At 48.2% G+C, this 19,258-nt stretch overlaps 4 protein-coding genes across 6 annotated transcripts; 1 reads left to right on the top strand and 3 right to left on the bottom strand.

Moving 5' to 3' along the window:
* Positions 1-47: 47 nt before the first annotated feature.
* cinp (cyclin dependent kinase 2 interacting protein) lies at positions 48-3,068 on the bottom strand. Its single transcript, XM_084569338.1, has 5 exons — positions 2,638-3,068; positions 2,175-2,355; positions 1,852-1,981; positions 1,588-1,717; positions 48-506 (listed from the first exon to the last, which is right to left on the bottom strand). Exons 1-5 carry the CDS (start codon positions 2,642-2,644, stop codon positions 304-306), a joined length of 651 nt encoding a protein of 216 aa, XP_084425464.1. The 5' UTR covers positions 2,645-3,068; the 3' UTR covers positions 48-303.
* A 186-nt stretch (positions 3,069-3,254) lies between these two features.
* LOC311505992 (uncharacterized protein) lies at positions 3,255-7,231 on the top strand. The gene is made up of 4 exons (XM_084569856.1): positions 3,255-4,559; positions 4,628-4,819; positions 4,878-5,088; positions 5,156-7,231. Exons 1-4 carry the CDS (start codon positions 3,890-3,892, stop codon positions 5,388-5,390), a joined length of 1,308 nt encoding a protein of 435 aa, XP_084425982.1. The 5' UTR covers positions 3,255-3,889; the 3' UTR covers positions 5,391-7,231.
* Positions 7,232-9,502: 2,271 nt separating this feature from the next.
* Positions 9,503-14,663, bottom strand: dkc1 (dyskeratosis congenita 1, dyskerin; the record flags this gene model as incomplete). Of its 3 annotated transcripts, none has more annotated exons than XM_084568365.1 (15): positions 14,589-14,663; positions 13,724-13,776; positions 13,569-13,655; positions 13,138-13,229; positions 12,875-13,059; positions 12,677-12,741; positions 12,418-12,544; positions 12,182-12,312; positions 11,755-11,898; positions 11,563-11,683; positions 11,231-11,349; positions 11,031-11,134; positions 10,101-10,140; positions 9,843-10,010; positions 9,503-9,729 (listed from the first exon to the last, which is right to left on the bottom strand). In XM_084568365.1, the coding sequence occupies exons 1-15, from the start codon at positions 14,602-14,604 to the stop codon at positions 9,664-9,666; spliced, it is 1,518 nt and encodes a 505-aa protein (XP_084424491.1). In that variant the 5' UTR covers positions 14,605-14,663. The 3 variants fall into 3 exon arrangements, with proteins under 3 accessions (XP_084424491.1, XP_084424490.1, XP_084424492.1); XM_084568364.1 differs by having other exon boundaries at positions 13,724-13,779; positions 14,589-14,609; XM_084568366.1 differs by lacking the exons at positions 9,503-9,729; positions 9,843-10,010; positions 10,101-10,140 and having other exon boundaries at positions 11,027-11,134; positions 13,724-13,779; positions 14,589-14,609.
* Positions 14,664-17,075: 2,412 nt separating this feature from the next.
* On the bottom strand, positions 17,076-18,951 carry clec14a (C-type lectin domain containing 14A). Its single transcript, XM_084568766.1, has 2 exons — positions 18,754-18,951; positions 17,076-18,668 (listed from the first exon to the last, which is right to left on the bottom strand). The coding sequence occupies exon 2, from the start codon at positions 18,629-18,631 to the stop codon at positions 17,711-17,713; it is 921 nt and encodes a 306-aa protein (XP_084424892.1). The 5' UTR covers positions 18,632-18,668; positions 18,754-18,951; the 3' UTR covers positions 17,076-17,710.
* Between the last annotated feature and the right edge of the window lie 307 nt (positions 18,952-19,258).

The raw sequence follows: 19,258 nt of genomic DNA, 5'->3' as shown, positions 1-19,258 counted from the left end.
CAGCCGATTAGTTGAATGTTTATATGTAGATAAATATAAAAACAAAGTTTAAAGAAGTTGCACTATTTTATTACTTTTTATAAAAGCAGTTTGGAGGAAACTTTAATTGTCCTGTTGATGTTGGAGTTCTGAAAGAATTAAACTTGTTCCTGTTCCTCCAATAAACTGATGATGATGAGTCGTGTCTCCAACTCTTCATCAGGATCCTCTGACCTCAACAACAACAACAGATAAAATCTATTTATTTCACGTCAGTCCATCAGTACTCAGTCTAGACCTGGATGTGGCCGGACCCTGACCCCGTCAGAGCGCCCGGTGCCCGGTCTCCAGCAGCAGAGCCTCCAGGTGGAGTCTGGTCTGAGTGGGGATGAAGGGTTGGTGGAGCCAGCAGGACAGGTAGACCATGCTGAGGTCAGAGGTCGTCGTGTGGGCCACTTCCTGGAGGATGGTCTGCTTCAGCCTCAGCTCCTGACTGAAGGCGTCCAACAGGAGACGAGACGACGCGCCTGGAACAACCACAGACAGACATGAGCTCGGGATGGGATTCAATTCAATTCAATTCAGTTTTATTTATATAGCGTCAATAACAATACAAATCGTCTCAAGACGCTTTACAAAAACCCGGCCTGGAACCCCCAGAGCAGCCTGAAGGCAACGGTGGCAGGAAAAACTCCCTTTTAACAGGAAGAAACCTCGAGCAGAACCAGAACCAGAACCAGAACCCAGCTCATATGGAGGAAGCATCTGCCTAAGGCCAGCCGGGTACAGACAGAAGAAAGAGAGAAGAGAACAGCAAAGAGAGAAGAGAAGAGAACAGCAAGATAAACATACATCTGTCATAGATACACATATCTGACTAAAGCGTACATGTGGAATCTGATGATACAAACTGATGATGTTACATGACAGTTTGAAAATGTAAGAGGAATCATAGGCAGGTTGGAGAATTGTTCATTCAGGTAGGAGTGGATAACTGCAGGATTCCATGAAGACTGGGCAGGCTGATGAGACCACGACAACAGAGATGTAGTATAGAGCTCCACAGGAAACACACCACTCCAGGCCAGAGATACTCACAAGAAGAGGGGGGAAGGGGGGGAAGGGGGGTGGGGGGGTGGGACACACACAGCAGTAAACATTCTACATAGTAATAGCACAGAATTGTATGACTAGTAGTAGATAGGAAATTAGAGGGCAAGAGCTCTGTGCCAGAGAAAAGAAAGTGGAGGATGCGAGAGAGGAGAGAGAAGAAAGAAGGAGGACATGTGTTTGGTGCATCGTCCCCCAGCAGCCTAGGCCTATAGCAGCATAACTAAGGGATGGTTTAGTCCAGCCCTAACTATAAGCCTGATCAAAAAGGAAAGTCTTAAGCCTGACCTTAAAAATAGAGAGAGTGTCTGCCTCCCGAACCCAAACTGGGAGCTGGTTCCACAGGAGAGGAGCCTGAGAGCTGAAAGCTCTACCTCCCATTCTACTTTTTGAAATTCTAGGAACCACAAGTAGGCCTGCACTTTCAGACCGAAGTGATCTGCTGGGATTCTCAGGTGAGTCTCAGGTGAGTCTCAGGTGAGTCTCAGGTGAACCCACCGAACTGTCTGGTGGACCAGCTGTGAAACAGAGGAACCTTTCTTCCTTCGGGTCCGAACTGAAACTCCTCCAGATCCTGAACGCCTTGCTGTGATGTCATCAGACGCTCCATCTTCATCACCACGGCAACCTGACAGGTAGAAGGTAACAACATGATGACTGCATTCCACTCACAGGAAATGATGTGACATGAACGGAGCCAATCAGAGCAGAGCACCAGCATGTAAACACAAACAGTATAAATAAAGTTAAATGAAGCGGCACCATTTTATCAACGACGTCCTGAAGGTTACAGCATTCCTCCTGAAGCTGTGAGGCTCCGCCCCCATACTCTGACACAGCTGATGAGGATGATGAAGGTGATGAAGACTCCTGCAGCTGATCACTCTGTGAACTGTTGAACCAATCAGAGGAAGAGGCGGTTAACAACGGGCCATGTTCTACCTGCAGCACAGCTCCAGGTGCATTGTGGGAAATTAAGGCTTTATGTTATAAACAGGAAGTAAACTCTGAGGACGTCCTCTTCACCGTCCGTGTGTTTCAGTGAATGTAAAGACGTTAAAGTGACGGACGGACCCTGAACGCACCGTCTCATGTTGACGATGGCGGCCGCCATGTTGAATCCGTCCTCGTTCAGTTTGTCCCACTTCAGCATCAGGTTGTGCCAGTCCGCCGCATTGTCCCGGATCTTTCTGCCGCTTCCTGTGACAGCAGAGCACTTCCTGTTTGATGAGGTCACCGTGATGTCATCAGAGTCGCCTGCTTTTCCTTTAATGTAAAACAAGGAAACATTTGATCTGATGATTAATACTGTGACAGTTAATAACTGATCACTGTCTTTGGTTATTAATAATATTCGATGACTAATAATCGATCACAGAAAAACAGATTCTGTTGTGATGATGGAGTCAGCCAATCAGCGCTGATCAGCTGATTACTGTTGTTGTTCTCCACGTGGAGCCTCGTGCAGGTTCTTATTTCCTCATCAGTGAATCTATGGATCAGAGAAGTTGATCATAATCGATCACCAGCCTGTAAACATCCACCCACCTTCCATCTGATCAACTTCTCCTCCTCATGTCTTCTTCTTCTTCTTCTTCTTCTGTCTCTGCTGCCCCTGCGCTTCTTCTTCTGTGGTGTCTCTCCTGCTCAGCAGCGCCTCCTGCTGATCCTGACTGTGTTTACACATGGATCAGATATAAACTCATCTTTGTTGACAGGATGTCTGTCTCTGTCTTTAATTCATAAACCTGTACCTGCCTTTGTTCCTCATCACGTGACCGCTTTTAGAGCAGTTTTAAAGTTAAAACTCTCTGATCACAGTATTTACCAACTCAGATGGTTTGATTCTTCTCTGACGTCTCACCAAAGGAGTGATGTCACTTCCTGAATGTGATTTATTTCTGTATTTGTAAGGCTGGCAGGAGGGAAGGTTATTTTAAGTTAATGTTATAAAGAAGACCTTAACCTTTAATAAAAACCTTTGATCAGAAATGTTAATATGTATGTATGTTCACATGTATGGTATAATGACTGCCTAGTATTATACTTTTATATACTGCTCTTAATCTGATCTAATCTAATCTAATCTAATCTTTATTTTCAGTGGAATATCCATTATTATTTCCTGGAGACAGAGAAGTCACCAACAGTCAGGGTCTTTATTGTCATGTTCACATTAACAACAGCAAACTGATTAAAAATAATAATATTAAAACAAAAAGAAAATGAAATCAGTTCAGTTCAGTCTGAAACCCAAGCTACAGATCCGCTCTGGTTTCAGACCGGTCTCTGTTAAATGTCTTGGGTCAGATTATATAAATAAATGGAACTGACGCTGATTGGCTGACGGGAGCGGCGTTACGTAATTTACAGACAGTGACGCGAGCACACAAGCAGGATGTTTTCTAGTGAAGAGGTCTCACTCTGTCTGCTGCTAGAGAACAGGTCAGAGTGAGACATCATCACTTCATCACAACTACAATCATGTAAAACACTTTTATTTATTTTTTATACACAACAACATAGTATAAATGTGTTTACTTCCGTGTTGATCACTAAAGTTCCCGGATGGATGATGAGGTCAGCAGCAGAGTGAGACCTCTTCCTGGTCCGCCTCTCTTTGCTCTGACAGGAAGCAAGAGAAGAAGAAAACCTGGTCTCGTCAGAGTTTCGACCACAGATCAGAACGCATCGATCCAAACGGCTGCTCTGACGTCACACCGTGGCGATGACGTCTCCCGCGCCCCGCTGACCTACGTCACGTGACCATACGTCCGTCAATAATCAAATTAAATCAGTAATGGAGTGCGACGTGGTGATGGCGTCAGCGCTGCGGCTTCCGGTCGAGCTGTGGCTCCAGGTGTTCAGCTTCCTGTCCTGGAGGGACAAACTGAGCATGCGCTGCACCTGCTCCCACTTCCAGAGGCTGATGGATAAGTCCCACCCCCTGTGGAGGGGCTTCAGTGTGACGCTGCGGGACTTCTCGCGCTACAACCGCCCGTTCTGGCGCAGCCTGGCTCAGAGGCACGTGGGCAGCTTGTGCGTGCGCTCAGGAAGGAAGAAGGACCTGAAGCAGTTGTCCACCTGGCTTCCTGCTCTCTACGCGCTGCGATTGGACGACTGGAGAGAAGGGGGCGTCGACGACCTCAGACTGTTCCACCAGCTGTCGCGCCTGTCCCTCACTTCCTGTTCCGTGCCACTGAGGAACCTGGACTTCCTGTTTCCTGTGAGTCAGCTGACGGAGCTCAGCCTCTGTAACGTCCAGCTCACCTGTTCAGCCTCTCACCTGCTGGCCGCCATCAGTCAGCTGACCCGTCTCACGTCTCTGCTGCTGCACCACGACGGCAGCCTCAGGGTACCGACGCTGAGCGGCGTCCTCGCTCACCTGACCCAGCTCAGACACCTGTCCTGGACCATGATCACCTACAGAGCCCTGTCACATGACTTCTTTAGCCCCGCCCACCACACAGGTAAGCCGCCCTGTAACCACAGCCGTACCCCGTCTGGTTCGTAACTCCGGGTGTTGTCCGTTCTCCAGGTGATGCCGCTCTGCAGTTGTCTGACCTGCAGCTGTTGGACTACGACGCCGTGGTGACGCAGGAAGTCCTGCAGCCGTTGTCCCGCCTCCGCAGCCTGTCAGTCTTCCACCTGTACTCCGTACCTGGACCCACCTGTCACCTGCAGACGTGGCTGACGTCGCTGCCAGAACTTCGCAGCCTCAGTGTTCACGGTGAGTCGGTTTAACGTTCCCATTACCTGACGTCACGTGACCTCTCTCTGTCCAATAGGAGGCCACCCTCTGGCGGAGTACGCGTCCTTCCTGCCGTCGTCCCTCCTCAGCCTGACGCTGAGCGTGGACCTGGAGCCTAAAGACCTAGAACTGGTCTCAGTCAGAGCTCCTCACCTGGAGCACCTGCACCTGGAGCCCTGGAGCTCCTCCTCTGGCCTCATCAGGCTCCTCCCACTGCTCTTCCCTCAGCTTAGGACGCTGTCCATCAGGTGAGTCTCTCACGCCTCATTTCTAACTCAGCCAGTTGTCATAGTAACCTGCCGTTTCCCGCCGCAGACATCAACACGTGTCAGACGAGGACTTCCTGTCTTTGCAGCAGCTGCAGCGTCTCCACACTCTGGAGGTTCTGGATTCGTACTACAGACCGGACCCGGCCGACCCCAGCTGGGTCGTCTACCAGCCCAGTCCTCGCCTGCTGCAGCTGACCTCTGACCTCCAGAAACTGACCAATCACAGAGTCCGAGTCGTCACCAGCTCACGTAGAGACCCGCTGAGCTGCGATTGCGTCTGACCAATGACAGAGCTCTGCTGTCTGCTGACAGAGCGGCTCTGTGCGACCAATCACAGAGCGGCTCTGTGCGACCAATCACAGAGCGGCTCTGTGCGACCAATCACAGAGCGGCTCTGTGCGACGGCTCTGTGCGACCAATCACAGAGCGGCTCTGTGCGACCAATCACAGAGCGGCTCTGTGCGACGGCTCTGTGCGACCAATCACAGAGCGGCTCTGTGCGACCAATCACAGAGCGGCTCTGTGCGACGGCTCTGTGCGACCAATCACAGAGCGGCTCTGTGCGACCAATCACAGAGCGGCTCTGTGCGACCAATCACAGAGCGGCTCTGTGCGACGGCTCTGTGCGACCAATCACAGAGCGGCTCTGTGCGACCAATCACAGAGCGGCTCTGTGCGACGGCTCTGTGCGACCAATCACAGAGCGGCTCCGTGCGACCAATCACAGAGCGGCTCTGTGCGACGGCTCTGTGCGACCAATCACAGAGCGGCTCTGTGCGACCAATCACAGAGCGGCTCCGTGCGACCAATCACAGAGCGGCTCTGTGCGACGGCTCTGTGCGACCAATCACAGAGCGGCTCTGTGCGACGGCTCTGTGCGACCAGGTTTAATCATTCATCACTGGACGTGAACAGAGAATTGATTACTGACCAATAACTTGATCTTTTATTTATGACGTCTGAATGTTTGAAGGGAAACAATCACTTCCTGTCACTTCAAAATTAAACATAATTCTGTTGGTGGTTTGACTTTAAAATTAAAAGCGTCTCAGACAATAAAAACAAACTTTACTAAATGTTTGAATCCATGTAATCAGGGCCTGTGTTCCTTCAGACTCCTAGAACCTCTCAGAGCTCCTACCTCGGCCTAAACGTTCCTAGGAGTCTTAGCTTAGGACTGATTCTAGAACGTTCTCTGAGACTCTGATCTCAGTGAGGAGGTGTGGTTGGTAAAAATACACTGTTGGTGATGCTGGGCCTAGAATGAAGCGTCAGCTCAACAGACTTAATCATAGAATCTAATCTCTATGAAGACTGTGGAATTATAAATAATATTTGACATAAAATAAATAAATAGTAGCTCTACTAGGGGAACTACTGTTTTTTACAACCTGGACCTTATTTCTGGCATAAAATACGGTCATTTACTCACCCATATAACTTTTGTGTAATTTGTAGTCAGTCGGGAGATACTTACATCAGCGTATATCCATATAGTGGGAGTGAATGGGGCACCGATGCTATGGTTCGTCCACAACCTCAGAATCAGAAAAATATTCAGCCATGTTGCAAAAAACTAGCAGTAGCAAATAACAGGTAAACAAGCTAACTGTCACAGGTGCACACGCCGCTCAGAGATGACATCATCCAGGTCAGAGGACAGATAACAGGTAACTAAATAAACTGTTATTTAGAGGCTGCGTTTCAGTGCCCCAGTCACTCCCACTATATGGATATACGCTGATCTAAATATCTCCTGAACAACTGCAAATTACACGAACGTTGTATGGGTGAGGAAAGAATCGTATTTTATGTCAGAAATAAGGTCCAGGTGGTAAAAAGTAGTAGTTCACCTTTAATAGTACAACACTACCACAGTATTCACATGCTGATAGTTCTATTGATCTGCTTCCATTCATTTACCTGCTGGTCATGTTTCATCATCTGGTATTAACGAGGGTAAAATGTCTCAGCTTTCATCAGGTTCTGTGATTGATAACCGGCCTAGAAGAAGCAGAAGAAGCAAACTGAACAGCAATGAAGTAGGAAACCCAACTGGACAGAGGAACAGTGTTTGCTTCTAGATCAACTGGTCAATGAGAATAAAAGAGTTTAAGATGTCGATTTGTCTCCAGTGTCACACTACAAGACAAGAAGCAGACATGAGGAAATATAGCACAACAGATAAATGTCTCCTTTCTGCTTCAGAAACTCCTAAACCTCTAAAAGTCCTCCTCCCTGCTCTGAACAGATCTCACCTTAGGAGCTCTCTGAAGAGCTGAGACTCTTTAGGAATACCTTTTATCTTCACCAGGATCTACTCTGAGGAAACATCATGATTCTAAGAATGTTCTTAGAGTTTGGTCTCTGGGAGAAACTCTTTGAGATAAGAAGCGACCTGTAGAGTTTTTTGAGACATTTAAATAGGAAACTGTAGTTGGAGCTCAACAGAAACTGACTTGACTTGTTTGTGTAAACAGCTAATGTTCATTAACAGCTGGGTACTTACCTGTAGTTGGGGGGGGGGGGGGGGGGGTGCTTTAACGACTCCTGTCCGTCACAGGCTCCAGTGTCAAGGTGTGAATGAGACTGAAACTTCTTGGGGACAGGAGTTAAAACTGTATTGTAAATAGATGTCAGATTAAACATCAGTCCACCTCCTCTGTTCAGTGAAGGTTTTTCCAGTCTGACATAGATGGCTTCCTTTACTCCTCTTTCAAACCATCGGTCTTCTCTGGCTATGATCTGGATGTTGTTGTCTTCAAAGGAGTGTCCTTTGTCCTTCAGGTGTAGGTGGACCGCTGAATCGTTTCCTGATGAGCTGGCTCTCCTGTGTGTGGGTACAGTCTGTGCTCGGTGCTGAAGCGTTCTGATGACCCCTAGTTTGTGTTCCAGGGGGAGGGGGGAGTCAAATAATAAGTGCTGGTCAGTGTGAGTGGGTTTCCTGTATACTCCAGTGTTGAGGCTTCGGTCTTCTTCCACATGCACCAGACGGTCCAGGAAAGGATGTGCTGTGTGAAAGGTTCCACCTCCTGTGTCTTGATGTTGACCCAAGTGTCGTCCACGTACCTGAACCAGTGGGTGGGGCTGTTTCCTGTGAAGGAGATCTGGATCCTCATGTACAAAGACTTCAGTGGGTTTCCTTCTAAGACGTGGAGCACGCTCAAATCCAGAAGCACATTTCCTTTGTTCATCCCAATCAACGTGGAATTGAGCACACATGTTGTACCTGACCCCTCCCTGACCACGCCCCCTTTTTAAATATGCAGATTATATTTAAATTGACTCTGCACCTGAGAGTCCCCTCTCTGCACGATCAGAAAATGAAAACATAAGAATGAGTAAGACGGAAAAAGAAGAACTTCACAGAAAGAGAATTGGAGACGCTGCCCCTAACCGGCGTGGACATGGAGGAGTCGGGTTAAACATGTGCACTCGACTGGGATGTACAAAGGAAATGTGCTTCTAGATCTGAGCATGCGTCACGTCTTAGAATGAAATCTACTCAAGTCTTTGTACATGAGGCCCCTGGAGGCCCCGCAGTGACCCGAGAGCCTTCCTGTCCTGGGTGGTGATGGAAGGTGTTTTAGCACCAGCGAGGGGCTGCTGTTGATCTTGTGTTGTGCAGTTTGGGCCCTTTCCACAAATTTGGAAACTTCCTCAGGTAGCTGTGATGTCAGTTTATCAAAACACCGTTTAGTTTCAGATTTGAGAGCTTTGTTTTTACAAGCTGCAGCTTTGCACTGCAGATTGCTGTGCTCCGAAAGGCGTCGAGTTGTCGATGAAAGTGATTTTACATAGAGCATTACTTCTTTTCACTTCAAGTTCACCCTCTTGAAGTGAACTCACGTTACTCTGAGCAGCTCAGAGCTTTGTGGAGCCCAGATGAATAATCTTGTGTATGTGTGTCAGGTTGAAACGTAGGTGGTTCCTGTAGTTTCCTCCTCTCATACACCCCCACTAACTGAAGGCTCACCCAGAGTTTCTATTTAAACACTTTTTAGATAAACATGAGCAGACGACTGAGGACGTCAGACGTCTTAGATCATGTGAATCATTAGTGGACAAGGACAGAATCATTAAACTGATCTGACTCAGAGCTTCCTGTTACCACAGTAAATGTCACCAATATAAATATATAATAATGTTTGTTTTAATAGAGGCCATTAACTTAAACAGATGAAGAAGATTAGCTCACAGTATAAACAGCTGATCAGCTGATCTTAAATCCTTTAAAATCTTTCAGAAGCAAACATTCAGTAAAAAAATAAAAATAAAGCTTCACCTTCTACGTCTGCAGCCAATCAGAGGCCAGTCTGAGACCATCTAAGACATCTGTGACCTTTGACCCCAGAAGGCCGTCACTGAGACAAACTGAATGTTCCATGACAAATACAGAAAACACTTTTATTCTGAAAGTACAGACTTCCTGTTCACTTATTTACAGATGAAAAAAAATAAAGATTTACATATAAAAACAAACTGGTCTCCTGCTTCATGAGTCCTTTAAACTGTTCAGTCCCACAGCGTCCGTCGTCACTTCCTGTTCCATCATCACTCTGACGCGTCCTCTTCTTTCTGTTTCTTCTTCTTCTTCTTCTTTTTGGCGCTTTCAACGACCTGTGGGACAAACAGATTCATTTAACACCTGATCACAGGTGACCAATCAGCTTCCTGTTCAGGTCACATGACTAAGAACCACGTTTAAATCGTGAATGTCCTTTTAAACTGACCTCTGTGTCAGGCTCCGCCCCCATCTCCTCGGGCTCCGCCCCAGTCTCCTCTTCCATTTTTAATCTCTTCTCTTTTTTCTTTTTCTTCTTCTCTTTCTTTATTTCCTCTGCAGACGGCGTGGTGGGCGGAGTCGTTTCTCCGTCGCTGTCAGCCGCCTCCCTTTTCCTCTGCAGGTCAAAGGACAATATTAGCAACCAACCAATCAGAAAGACCGACAGCTGTTTATGATCAACATCAACCAATAAAGAAGAGTTTACCTTCGCTGAGGTGTCACCTGTCTCTGTTGCCTTGGAGACACTGTCAATCAAAACAGACACTCATCAACATGTCTGAAAGACATCACGCACCCCCCCAATGACCTCTATGACATCACGGACCCCCCCAATGACCTCTATGACATCACGCACCCCCCCCGGCGACCTCTACGACACCACGCACCCCCCCGGCGACCTCTACAACATCACGGACCCCCCCAATGACCTCTATGACATCACGCACCCCCCCGGCGACCTCTACGACACCACGCACCCCCCCGGCGACCTCTACGACACCATGCACCCCCCCGGCGACCTCTACAACATCACGGACCCCCCCAATGACCTCTATGACATCACGCACCCCCCCCGGCGACCTCTACGACACCATGCACCCCCCCGGCGACCTCTACAACATCACGGACCCCCCCAATGACCTCTATGACATCACGCACCCCCCCGGCGACCTCTACGACACCATGCACCCCCCCGGCGACCTCTACAACATCACGGACCCCCCCGGCGACCTCTACAACATCACGGACCCCCCCGGCGACCTCTACGACACCACGCACCCCCCCGGCGACCTCTACGACACCACGCACCCCCCCGGCGACCTCTACGACACCATGCACCCCCCCGGCGACCTCTACAACATCACGGACCCCCCCAATGACCTCTATGACATCACGCACCCCCCCGGCGACCTCTACGACACCACGCACCCCCCCCGGCGACCTCCATGACAGCCTGTCCTCAGGTGAGCGGCAGCGTGGCGTGGAGCCGGCTGCAGGAGCTCAGACCGAGTGTTTCTGTAGCAGAGCGACTCCCTCAGAGAGCACGTCAGCTCAGAGAGGGATAACTCTCTGCAGTTTACCTGAGCTCACCTGAACACACCACCCTAACTCATCTGAAGCCCCGCCCTTCACTCACCTGTAGTCCACGTATTGGCTCTTCCAGTCCTGCGGCGTGCTGCCATTGGGTTTTCCGTGTTTGTCCAGGAGTCCTTTCTGGATCATCATCTTCTTCTGGCTGGCCTGATCAGACACAATTACTCGTTAATCACTCGTTAATCACTCGTTAATCACTCGTTAATTACTCGTCAACCACTCGTTAAGTACTCATCCAGGTACCTTTGGTCCCAGCCCCCACTTCCGAGGATACGTGTCTCTCTCCATGATCACCCTCTTGATCTTAGCCACCACGCCGTGGTCGCAGGTGGAGATGACAGCGGTCGTCATGAGAGCGACAGCTGAGGACGGAGAACACTCGTCAGTAACCGTATCATCAATCAGCTGATTTACCTGAGTCAGCTGATCACAGGTAGAAGAAGCCATCAGTCAAGGGTGATAGATGAAAGGTCACCACGGCCCGAAGGCTGCTGCATCTATGCTACTCATCATGTGGCTTCAACACACCTGGACCCCGCCGTACACACCTGGACACACCCGGACCCCCGCCTCACCTGTGCAGATGGCCTCCCCCTTGGTCGTTATGATGACGATGTCCTGGTTCATCTCGATGCCGTCTTCGTACCTGAGCACACCTGGCAGCATGATCTTGGCGCCGTAGCAGATGGCGTTGACCTGCGGACGGACACGAGGTCAGTGACGACTCAGCACGCTCAGGTGAATGCCACCAGGTGAGGAAGACTCACCGCGCTGTCCTTCATCACCAGACGTCTGTGAGACACCAGCAGCTTCTCCAGAGGGAAGATCACTCTCCTCAGGTACGACTCGTCTTTGTTGTGGTCAAACTGCCACTGAGCGTCCAGGACGTCGTGCATCGTCACCATGTTGTCCTGCAAACAGAGTCGGACTCAGAACTCGCTTCTACCGCGTCACACAGGTGTCTGTGATGTCAGAGTGACGTCATACAGGTGTGAGCAGCGTCGAGGCTCCAGTCAGACACATAGTCACCTGTGTCTCTGCTGCAGTTTCTGTTTCAAAGTCTAATTAACAGACCTGCACCGAGCAGCAGGACTGGACTCAACACTTTGAGCTTAAACAGGAAGTGATGCAACTAAACAGGAAGTGATGCAACTAAACAGGAAGTGATGCAACTAAACAGGAAGTGATGCTCACCATCTCTCCCAGGACTCCAGACCGGACCCTCCTCAGCTCCTGCATCTGACCTCCGACCCCCAGCAGCAGCCCGAGGTGAACACACAGTGTTCGGATGTAGGTTCCTGCTTCACAGCTCACCCAGAAGATACCTGCAACACAGTCAGGTGACCCGTGACATCACTGTGACATCACTACAAACATTACACACCTGATGATCAGGGTACTCAGGGTTGATGGACAGGTGTGCTTCTCACCCAGCCTCTTCTCGGGGTCGTATTCGATCAGTTTGCTCTCGTAGATCGTCCGGACCCTCAGCTGACGTTTAACGGCTGCGATCAGCGGCGGCCTCTGGAACAGAGCGCCAGTCAGCGTCTCCAAAGCCTGCACAAAGAGAGGGGGGGTCACATGACCAATCACATGACAGCCAATCAGAGCACACACAAGCTCAACATCAACTACCAATAAAGCTGAAACGTCAGCGTCCAGGTGAGTCTCAAGTGGAACCAGACTTACCCGGGCCAGCGTGTGCTCGCTCTCTATAGCATTGTGCAGCCGAACAATTCCCACATACTCTTTACCTGCAACACACACACAGAGAGTAGTGAGGGGGCCGCTGGGTTTTACTGCGCTGACGCACCCGTCAGCCGGGTGGGAACAACATTTAACACAGAGGCTCGCTGGAGACCTCAGTCTGACAGTAACAGGACGTACCGGCGCTCTGCTGGGACTTGACCAATCGTGTGGCTCGGTCGACGCAGACGATCAGGCAGCCGGTGACCTTGGGGTCGAGCGTCCCGCTGTGACCAGTCTTCTCCACCCGAAGGATCCTCCGGATCCACGCCACCACCTCGTGGGACGACGGGTTCGCCGGCTTGTCCAGGTTGATGAAGCCCGACCTGACAGGAAACAGGAAGTAGATGTCAGTGTGCTCAGAGAACTATTAGCGTGTTAGCTTAGCATCCACCTGAAGGTACCTGACATAGTCCTGGATGGGTCTCTTCAGAGGGTTGCTGCCATTGGGTAGCGGAGTGTAGTGAGCCGTCCGGATGTTTAGCTTGTCGAAGTTCTGCAACAGATAAAACACTTCGTTGGCGTCGGAGCGCGCGACCTGGAAGCAGCACGCTTTTATTTTGGCGGTCTGTGAGGTTCTGCTCGCCGTCATGTGATCAGAAGGGTAAAATCGTCTTGGCTGCCATCAAGTCGAGTCCTTCTCTCTGCCGGGGTCCTGGTCGCCGCCGGCAAAACGCCGGGACGATGCGGCCCGCGGCTGAGAGGCCCCGCCCCCAGAACGGGAGCAGAGGCGGAGACTGCGACAAGACGGCAGCACTCAGCGAATGGATAAACAGATTCATCACGTCACATGACCGAGAGCCGCTGGGACCCAGGGGGGCAGAGGGGGACTGACCTTCAGGAGGAGGGGCCACTGGGACGTGTCGAGGGCGGCGACCTTGGACTCGGGACGGATGAAGAAGTCTCCGCTCTGCTGGATGTCCTGAGGAGACACAGGGGGTTAACGACGGGTCAAACACACACAACTAGACTAACCAGCGCCGCACTCACCCCGACTTCTTCTTCACTGACTTTCTTCGACTTCTTCTTCTTCTTCCCCGATGCTGCTGAAACAAACACATTTAATGACCTCTGACCTCTGATTGCCCCGCCCACTGCTACGTCCTGCTGCTATATTCACATAACAGCATGAACCCAGCAGCGGCTGCACAGGGCGCGACTCAGTGACCGATTAATAACCAAGATATAAAACTATCAATATAAACTTTGGTCTCAGAAATAATCAAATAATCTTTAGATCATTTATTTGATTAAAACAGATTTTACTGCTGATCCCTTATCGATGAGTTTGAACCAACTCCTGCAGCCCACGTGGCCCCTCCTGCAACACGTGTGTTAGCATGAGGCGGCTAACTCTGGAGCTAACAGGCCCTGTGCGCTGATAAAACCGATAAAACGTGTAACAGCTGATAATCGATGAGGTTACTGATCAGAGGAGTCTTCGATCAGACTGAAACAGGAAACTGATCAGGTTCAATCATCGGTAACTGACGTAGCTGAGCTGTTAGCGCGGGTCATTCAGGGAGTCCAACAGATTTTAGTCGTGAACGTCTCATGAGAGAGAACCTTTCTGCCTTAGTTTGTTTCTTTATTTGTGAATTCCACCTTAAACGTCCTTAAATCGGACAACTCTGAACTAACGGCAGTAAAAACTAAACCTCCTTAAAGTCTCTGATTTCTGAACGGAGTCTGGTGCAGGTAATAAAAGCAGAGAGGCCTCAACAGATTCAGTTCTGACCAATAACAGATTCATTCCTTTAAATTATTATTATTATTATTATTATATATTATTATTATTATTACTTCTAATCAATGAAAGCAGGAGTAGAATCAGGAGAACGTGCAGCACACTCACCCTCTGTATCCGCCATCTTAAACTGAGACCGAACAGACACGAGCCGCTTCTTCTTCTGCTGCTGCTGCTTCCTGCTCCTCCTCCTCCTTCTTCTTCTTCTACTGCTGTTTCCGGTAGGATCTTCCCTCGCTGCGCTGCCCCCACAGGACAGAGCGGGTACTACACCATCATCAGTTTAACCACGGATCAATATCTTGATTCTTAATTGTATAAATTATTAATATAATTATAAAATGGTATTTTTATGGACGTGTTCTCGACCTTTGACCTTTGACCTGATCCTCTGTGTGCTGACAGACAGAAACAAGATGGACGAGGTTTTGTGTTGTTGAGATCAATAAGTTCATCAGGAGTCAGAACAAAAAATAAAAACACTTCCTGTTTGAAAGATGAAAACTTTATTGAGTCGTTTCAAGGACACATTCTGATGGAGGAAGTCTGACCAAGAGTTACCAAACTGTAATCAGTCAATCAACCAATTAACCAATCAATCAATCATTCAGATGATTGGTCGGTCAGTCTGTAGTTCCTGACGTCTCCAGCAGAGATCGTCAGAGTCTCTGATAAAGTTTCCTCCATGAAAACATCTGTATCATCTGTTCATTTAACCATCTGGTTCCTGATTGGCTGAAACCTGATCACATGATCACACCAGGAAGAAGACAGAAGATTTTTTTTTTTACAGGAAATAGTTTGTAAACAGGCTGTTTCCTGTCACTAAGTGTTCAAAAGTATGTGGACAGTGGACACTCAGGCAGTAGAAAAGTAGACTAACTGAAGTATGTGGACAGTCTGCGGACACAAAAATTCTTATAAAATTATGACTTTATTCTCATAAATTACGACTTTATTTTCATAAATTACGACTTTATTCTCGAAGTTTGTGATTTTTTTCCCCTCGATGTGGCCCTAATACTCCATCGTATCATAGAGATTAGATTCTATGATTAAGTCTGTTGATCTGACGCTCCATTCTAGGCCCAGCATCACCAACAGCTTTTAGGATCAACCAATCACAACAGGGTCAACCACACCTCCTCACTAAGATCAGAGTTTCTGTCCATTCCTTGATCAGAGTTCTCTGAGAATGTTCTGGAATCACTGCTAAGCTAAGACTCCTAGCTAGGAGCTTTTAGACTGAGGTAGGAGCTCTGAGAGGATTCTAGGAATCTGTAGGAACACGGGCCCTGGTCAGGACGTTCCGTAGATCCTTTAGCTCAACGTCTGGAGCTCCAAATTATTTTAGAATTGCTCCCAAAGACAAAGCTCCTTATCAAGCAAAACAGATCATTAGCACATATTCCTATTTTATAATTGCAGTGATGTTGCTGCAATACAGAAAATTAAAATGAATCTATTTTTATATTAATCATTGTGATGTACAGTGTCCCCAATTGCAAAGTTGTCACCTTTAAGAGTTTTCTGCGTTAATTTAGACATAGGACTAGTGAAAGAAATAAAACTAAGATGAATGATCCACTGACACAGTAGTCTAAAATAAACACAAGGCCTCAATCACTTAAAAGACAAACCTTTAAAATATTTATTATAAAACAATAGCACACTACTAATTAGAGGCCTATAAAACACACACTAAAGTTGAAAATGAATCCTAAGTGATGCTAAAATAATGTTAAGTGTCAAATATCTGCGAGACCACTGACCCCCCCCCCCCCCAACCAACCACAGATACATCTGCACTGAATGCAGTCGTTTTGCACAGACTCCATTAGTGTACAATTGTCACTTTCTATATTTATATTACTTACTTGCCTATTTTTTATACTTAGTTTGCTAATTTTATTCTATTTTTATACTCTTACTTTTACTGTTCCTGCTTTTGCTTGCAACTAATTTCGTTCCACCTCATGTACCAACATGTGTGTAATGACAATAAAACTCCTTTAATCCATCTAAGGGTTAGGAAGGGCCCCCACCAAGAAACGGCCCTGACAATAAAAATAATAATAATGATATGAATAAATGGATCTGGAGTCAGTCAGTTATGACCATGACAGACTGTCCATTCACATGCGACACATTTATTTTATATTAGACAACTTTCATGAAGCAAACACTAAAGCTGAGTTTATGACAAACAAACCCTAGCCAGCTAGCTAACATTTATCCAGGGCTAGCTAGCTAACATTTATCCAGGGCTAGCTAGCTAACATTTATCCAGGGCCAGCTAGCTGGCTAGCAGGACAAATAAACAAACCTTCTAAAAAAGGTTTTTCACCTCCACCTATCCAGCCCACATCACCAACAAATGCTTTACCTTTATCTTTTGACTGTCACTCACTTTGCGACAGTGCGGTCCAACGAATATGACGCAATATTGCCACAAAAACACCAACCACAGCTTATCATTGCAGTTTATTTTATTAATATCCAGACCTACGTTTATTTTGAAGCATATAAAGGATGTAACAACACAGACATAGCTACAGATAAAGACAGGACATTTTAATTCTCAGATGAGGATGAACATGCGGCTTGGGGGCCCTAATCATTCGCCTAGTTCGCCTATAGCAAGAAACAGCTCTGACTGATGGACCAATGAATTCTGAATTCTACCAGTGAACTCTAAAAGAAAATGTCAGGACATCTGTCCATGAGCTGAATGTGAAGAGAAACTGGGTCATGCAGCAAGACAACGAGCCCAAGAACACAAGTGGTTCTACAAAAGAACGGTTAAAGAAGAACAAGATGAATGTTTAGGAACGGCCAAGTCAAAGTCCTGACCTTAATCCAATAGAAATGTTGTGGAAGGACCTGAAGCAAGCAGTTGATGTGAGGAAACCCACCAGCATCTCAGAACTGAAGTGGTTCTGTTCTGAGGAATGGGCTAAAATTCCTCCAAGCTGCTGTAGACCACTGATCAGCAGTTACCAGAAACATTTAGTTACAAGGAGGTCACAGCAGATACTGGAGACAAGGAGGACATGATATGTAATATTGGCTCACTTTGTTCAACATCAGCTGATGTTTTGCTCCAGTGAACCTGTCAGACAAAGCTCAGGTAGAAACCAGGTAAGTCAGGTTTCTTACTTCCCGTCACGTCCATATTTTCATAATGCGTACAGATGTCACTGAATCCGACCAATCACGGCTCTGCTCCCTCATGGTGCTGCCTTCTCATTGGTTGTGTCTTTGGAAGTCTTCTCATGTTTGTTCTTCATCGCCATCTTCTGCGCTCTCCTCAAGGCGTGTCTCTTCGCCTGTCTCACCAGGCAGCACTTAGCCGTCACCACGACAACCACCACCAGCGCCACCAGCACCACAACAGCAACCACCGCCGGGACCAGGATGGCGGACAGCGCGCCGCTGCCTCTGTCCACGTCGTTGTTCAGTGGAGGCGTGCAGACGGCGCCGCTGCACTCGTTGATGTCCACGCAGCGTCCAGAAGAATCTCTCTGGAAGCCGTCAGCACACGGGTCAGAACCAGAACTGGGTGTAGGTGTAAGATATCTAAGATCTGGTGTAGTTGGTCCTGGTTTTATTGGAGATGGTCTAGAATATGGTTCTGCTGCAGGTGTACTGGTCTCAGGTGAGTGTCCCGTTGGCTTGTCCTTCAGCTTGCAGATGTACTGGTACTGGTTCTTACATGTCACAGAGATCAGACCCCACTGGGTCACATTGGACCCATCAAACTGCCCTGTCAGCGCCGCACACAGGATCTCTGTGCAGGTCTCAGCTGGCTCCTTCGTCCACTGGGTCACCTGGGAGTCCTGTTCACCGGTCTCCGTCCATCTGAACCCTCTGAGCGGCAGCGCAGGAATAACACACTCGCTTTTGTCCTTCCTCAGCCCGACCCAGAAGATGAAGGTCTCCTGAGGCGCCGCGTGGACCAAGACCAGCTGGAGGATCTGGCTGACCTCCTGCTCGGTGGCGAGGGTGGTGAGGACGCCGGGGGAGCAGGTCCTCAGGGCGTCACTGAAGGAGTCGTTTTTGGAGTGGAAGACATAGTGTGACGCCATGGAGACGTCTCTCAGCCAGAGGACGCAGAGACACGCCCACCAGCAGGAAGACCTGAACGCCATGTCCTGAAGCTCCTCCCCCTCAGCTGATGACGTCACCCTGTCAAAGACAACAACCTTTGTTTGTTTGTTTGTTAACGAGCAGCAACATTTAGTTCAGATGAAACACTCATCAGATTTATTACCGTTTCTAACTCGTCCTCTAAACTGTTGTCTCTCCTTCATCCACTCCTCCTCCTCCTCCTCCTCCTCTTTCTCCTGATCTCTTCTTCTTCTTCTTCTTCTTCTTCTTCTGTTGTCGTCTCAGATTTTCTTCTTCTCTTTTCTGCAGATTCTGACGTGTCTCTACCTTTGTCTCTTTCTCTCGTCTCTCCACGTCCTTCTCTCTCAGTTTCTCCTCTGCACTAGTTCTCCTGGACAGACTCACCCGTCATGTATACACCCCCCCCACCCCCCCACCCTCGCCCCCCCTCCTGGACAGGAAGTGTGTTGCATCTTGATAAATCAGCTGGTTTCCTCTAGAGAAGCGTTCAGAGCTCATGAACATGTTGGAAACACAGAAACTGATTCAGACGCCTCTAAACTGGAGACGTTTATTGTCCTGATTCCATTTGGTTGTGTTTAATTAATTAATTAATTAATATATTATTGATGTGTTATTAATACGTTATTATTACATTATGTTCAGAC

This window comes from Chelon labrosus, assembly GCF_963514085.1.
Source record: "Chelon labrosus genome assembly, chromosome: 20".
NCBI classification, from domain to species: Eukaryota; Metazoa; Chordata; class Actinopteri; order Mugiliformes; family Mugilidae; genus Chelon; species Chelon labrosus.
Note: the sequence above shows the minus strand (reverse complement) of the source record. Positions and strands in the feature narration are given on the sequence as shown.

Coding starts and splice junctions, on each gene's coding strand:
- clec14a (XM_084568766.1), bottom strand. CDS start 18,631: ATGGCGTTCAGGTCTTCCTGCTGGTGGGCGTGTCTCTGCGTCCTCTGG.
- cinp (XM_084569338.1), bottom strand. Junction 1,718..1,851: donor AGGACGTCGTTGATAAAATG/GTGCCGCTTCAT, acceptor TCTACCTGTCAG/GTTGCCGTGGTGATGAAGAT. Junction 507..1,587: donor CTGGTCCACCAGACAGTTCG/GTGGGTTCACCT, acceptor TGGTTGTTCCAG/GCGCGTCGTCTCGTCTCCTG.
- LOC311505992 (XM_084569856.1), top strand. CDS start 3,890: ATGGAGTGCGACGTGGTGATGGCGTCAGCGCTGCGGCTTCCGGTCGAG. Junction 4,560..4,627: donor TAGCCCCGCCCACCACACAG/GTAAGCCGCCCT, acceptor TCCGTTCTCCAG/GTGATGCCGCTCTGCAGTTG. Junction 4,820..4,877: donor TCGCAGCCTCAGTGTTCACG/GTGAGTCGGTTT, acceptor TCTGTCCAATAG/GAGGCCACCCTCTGGCGGAG.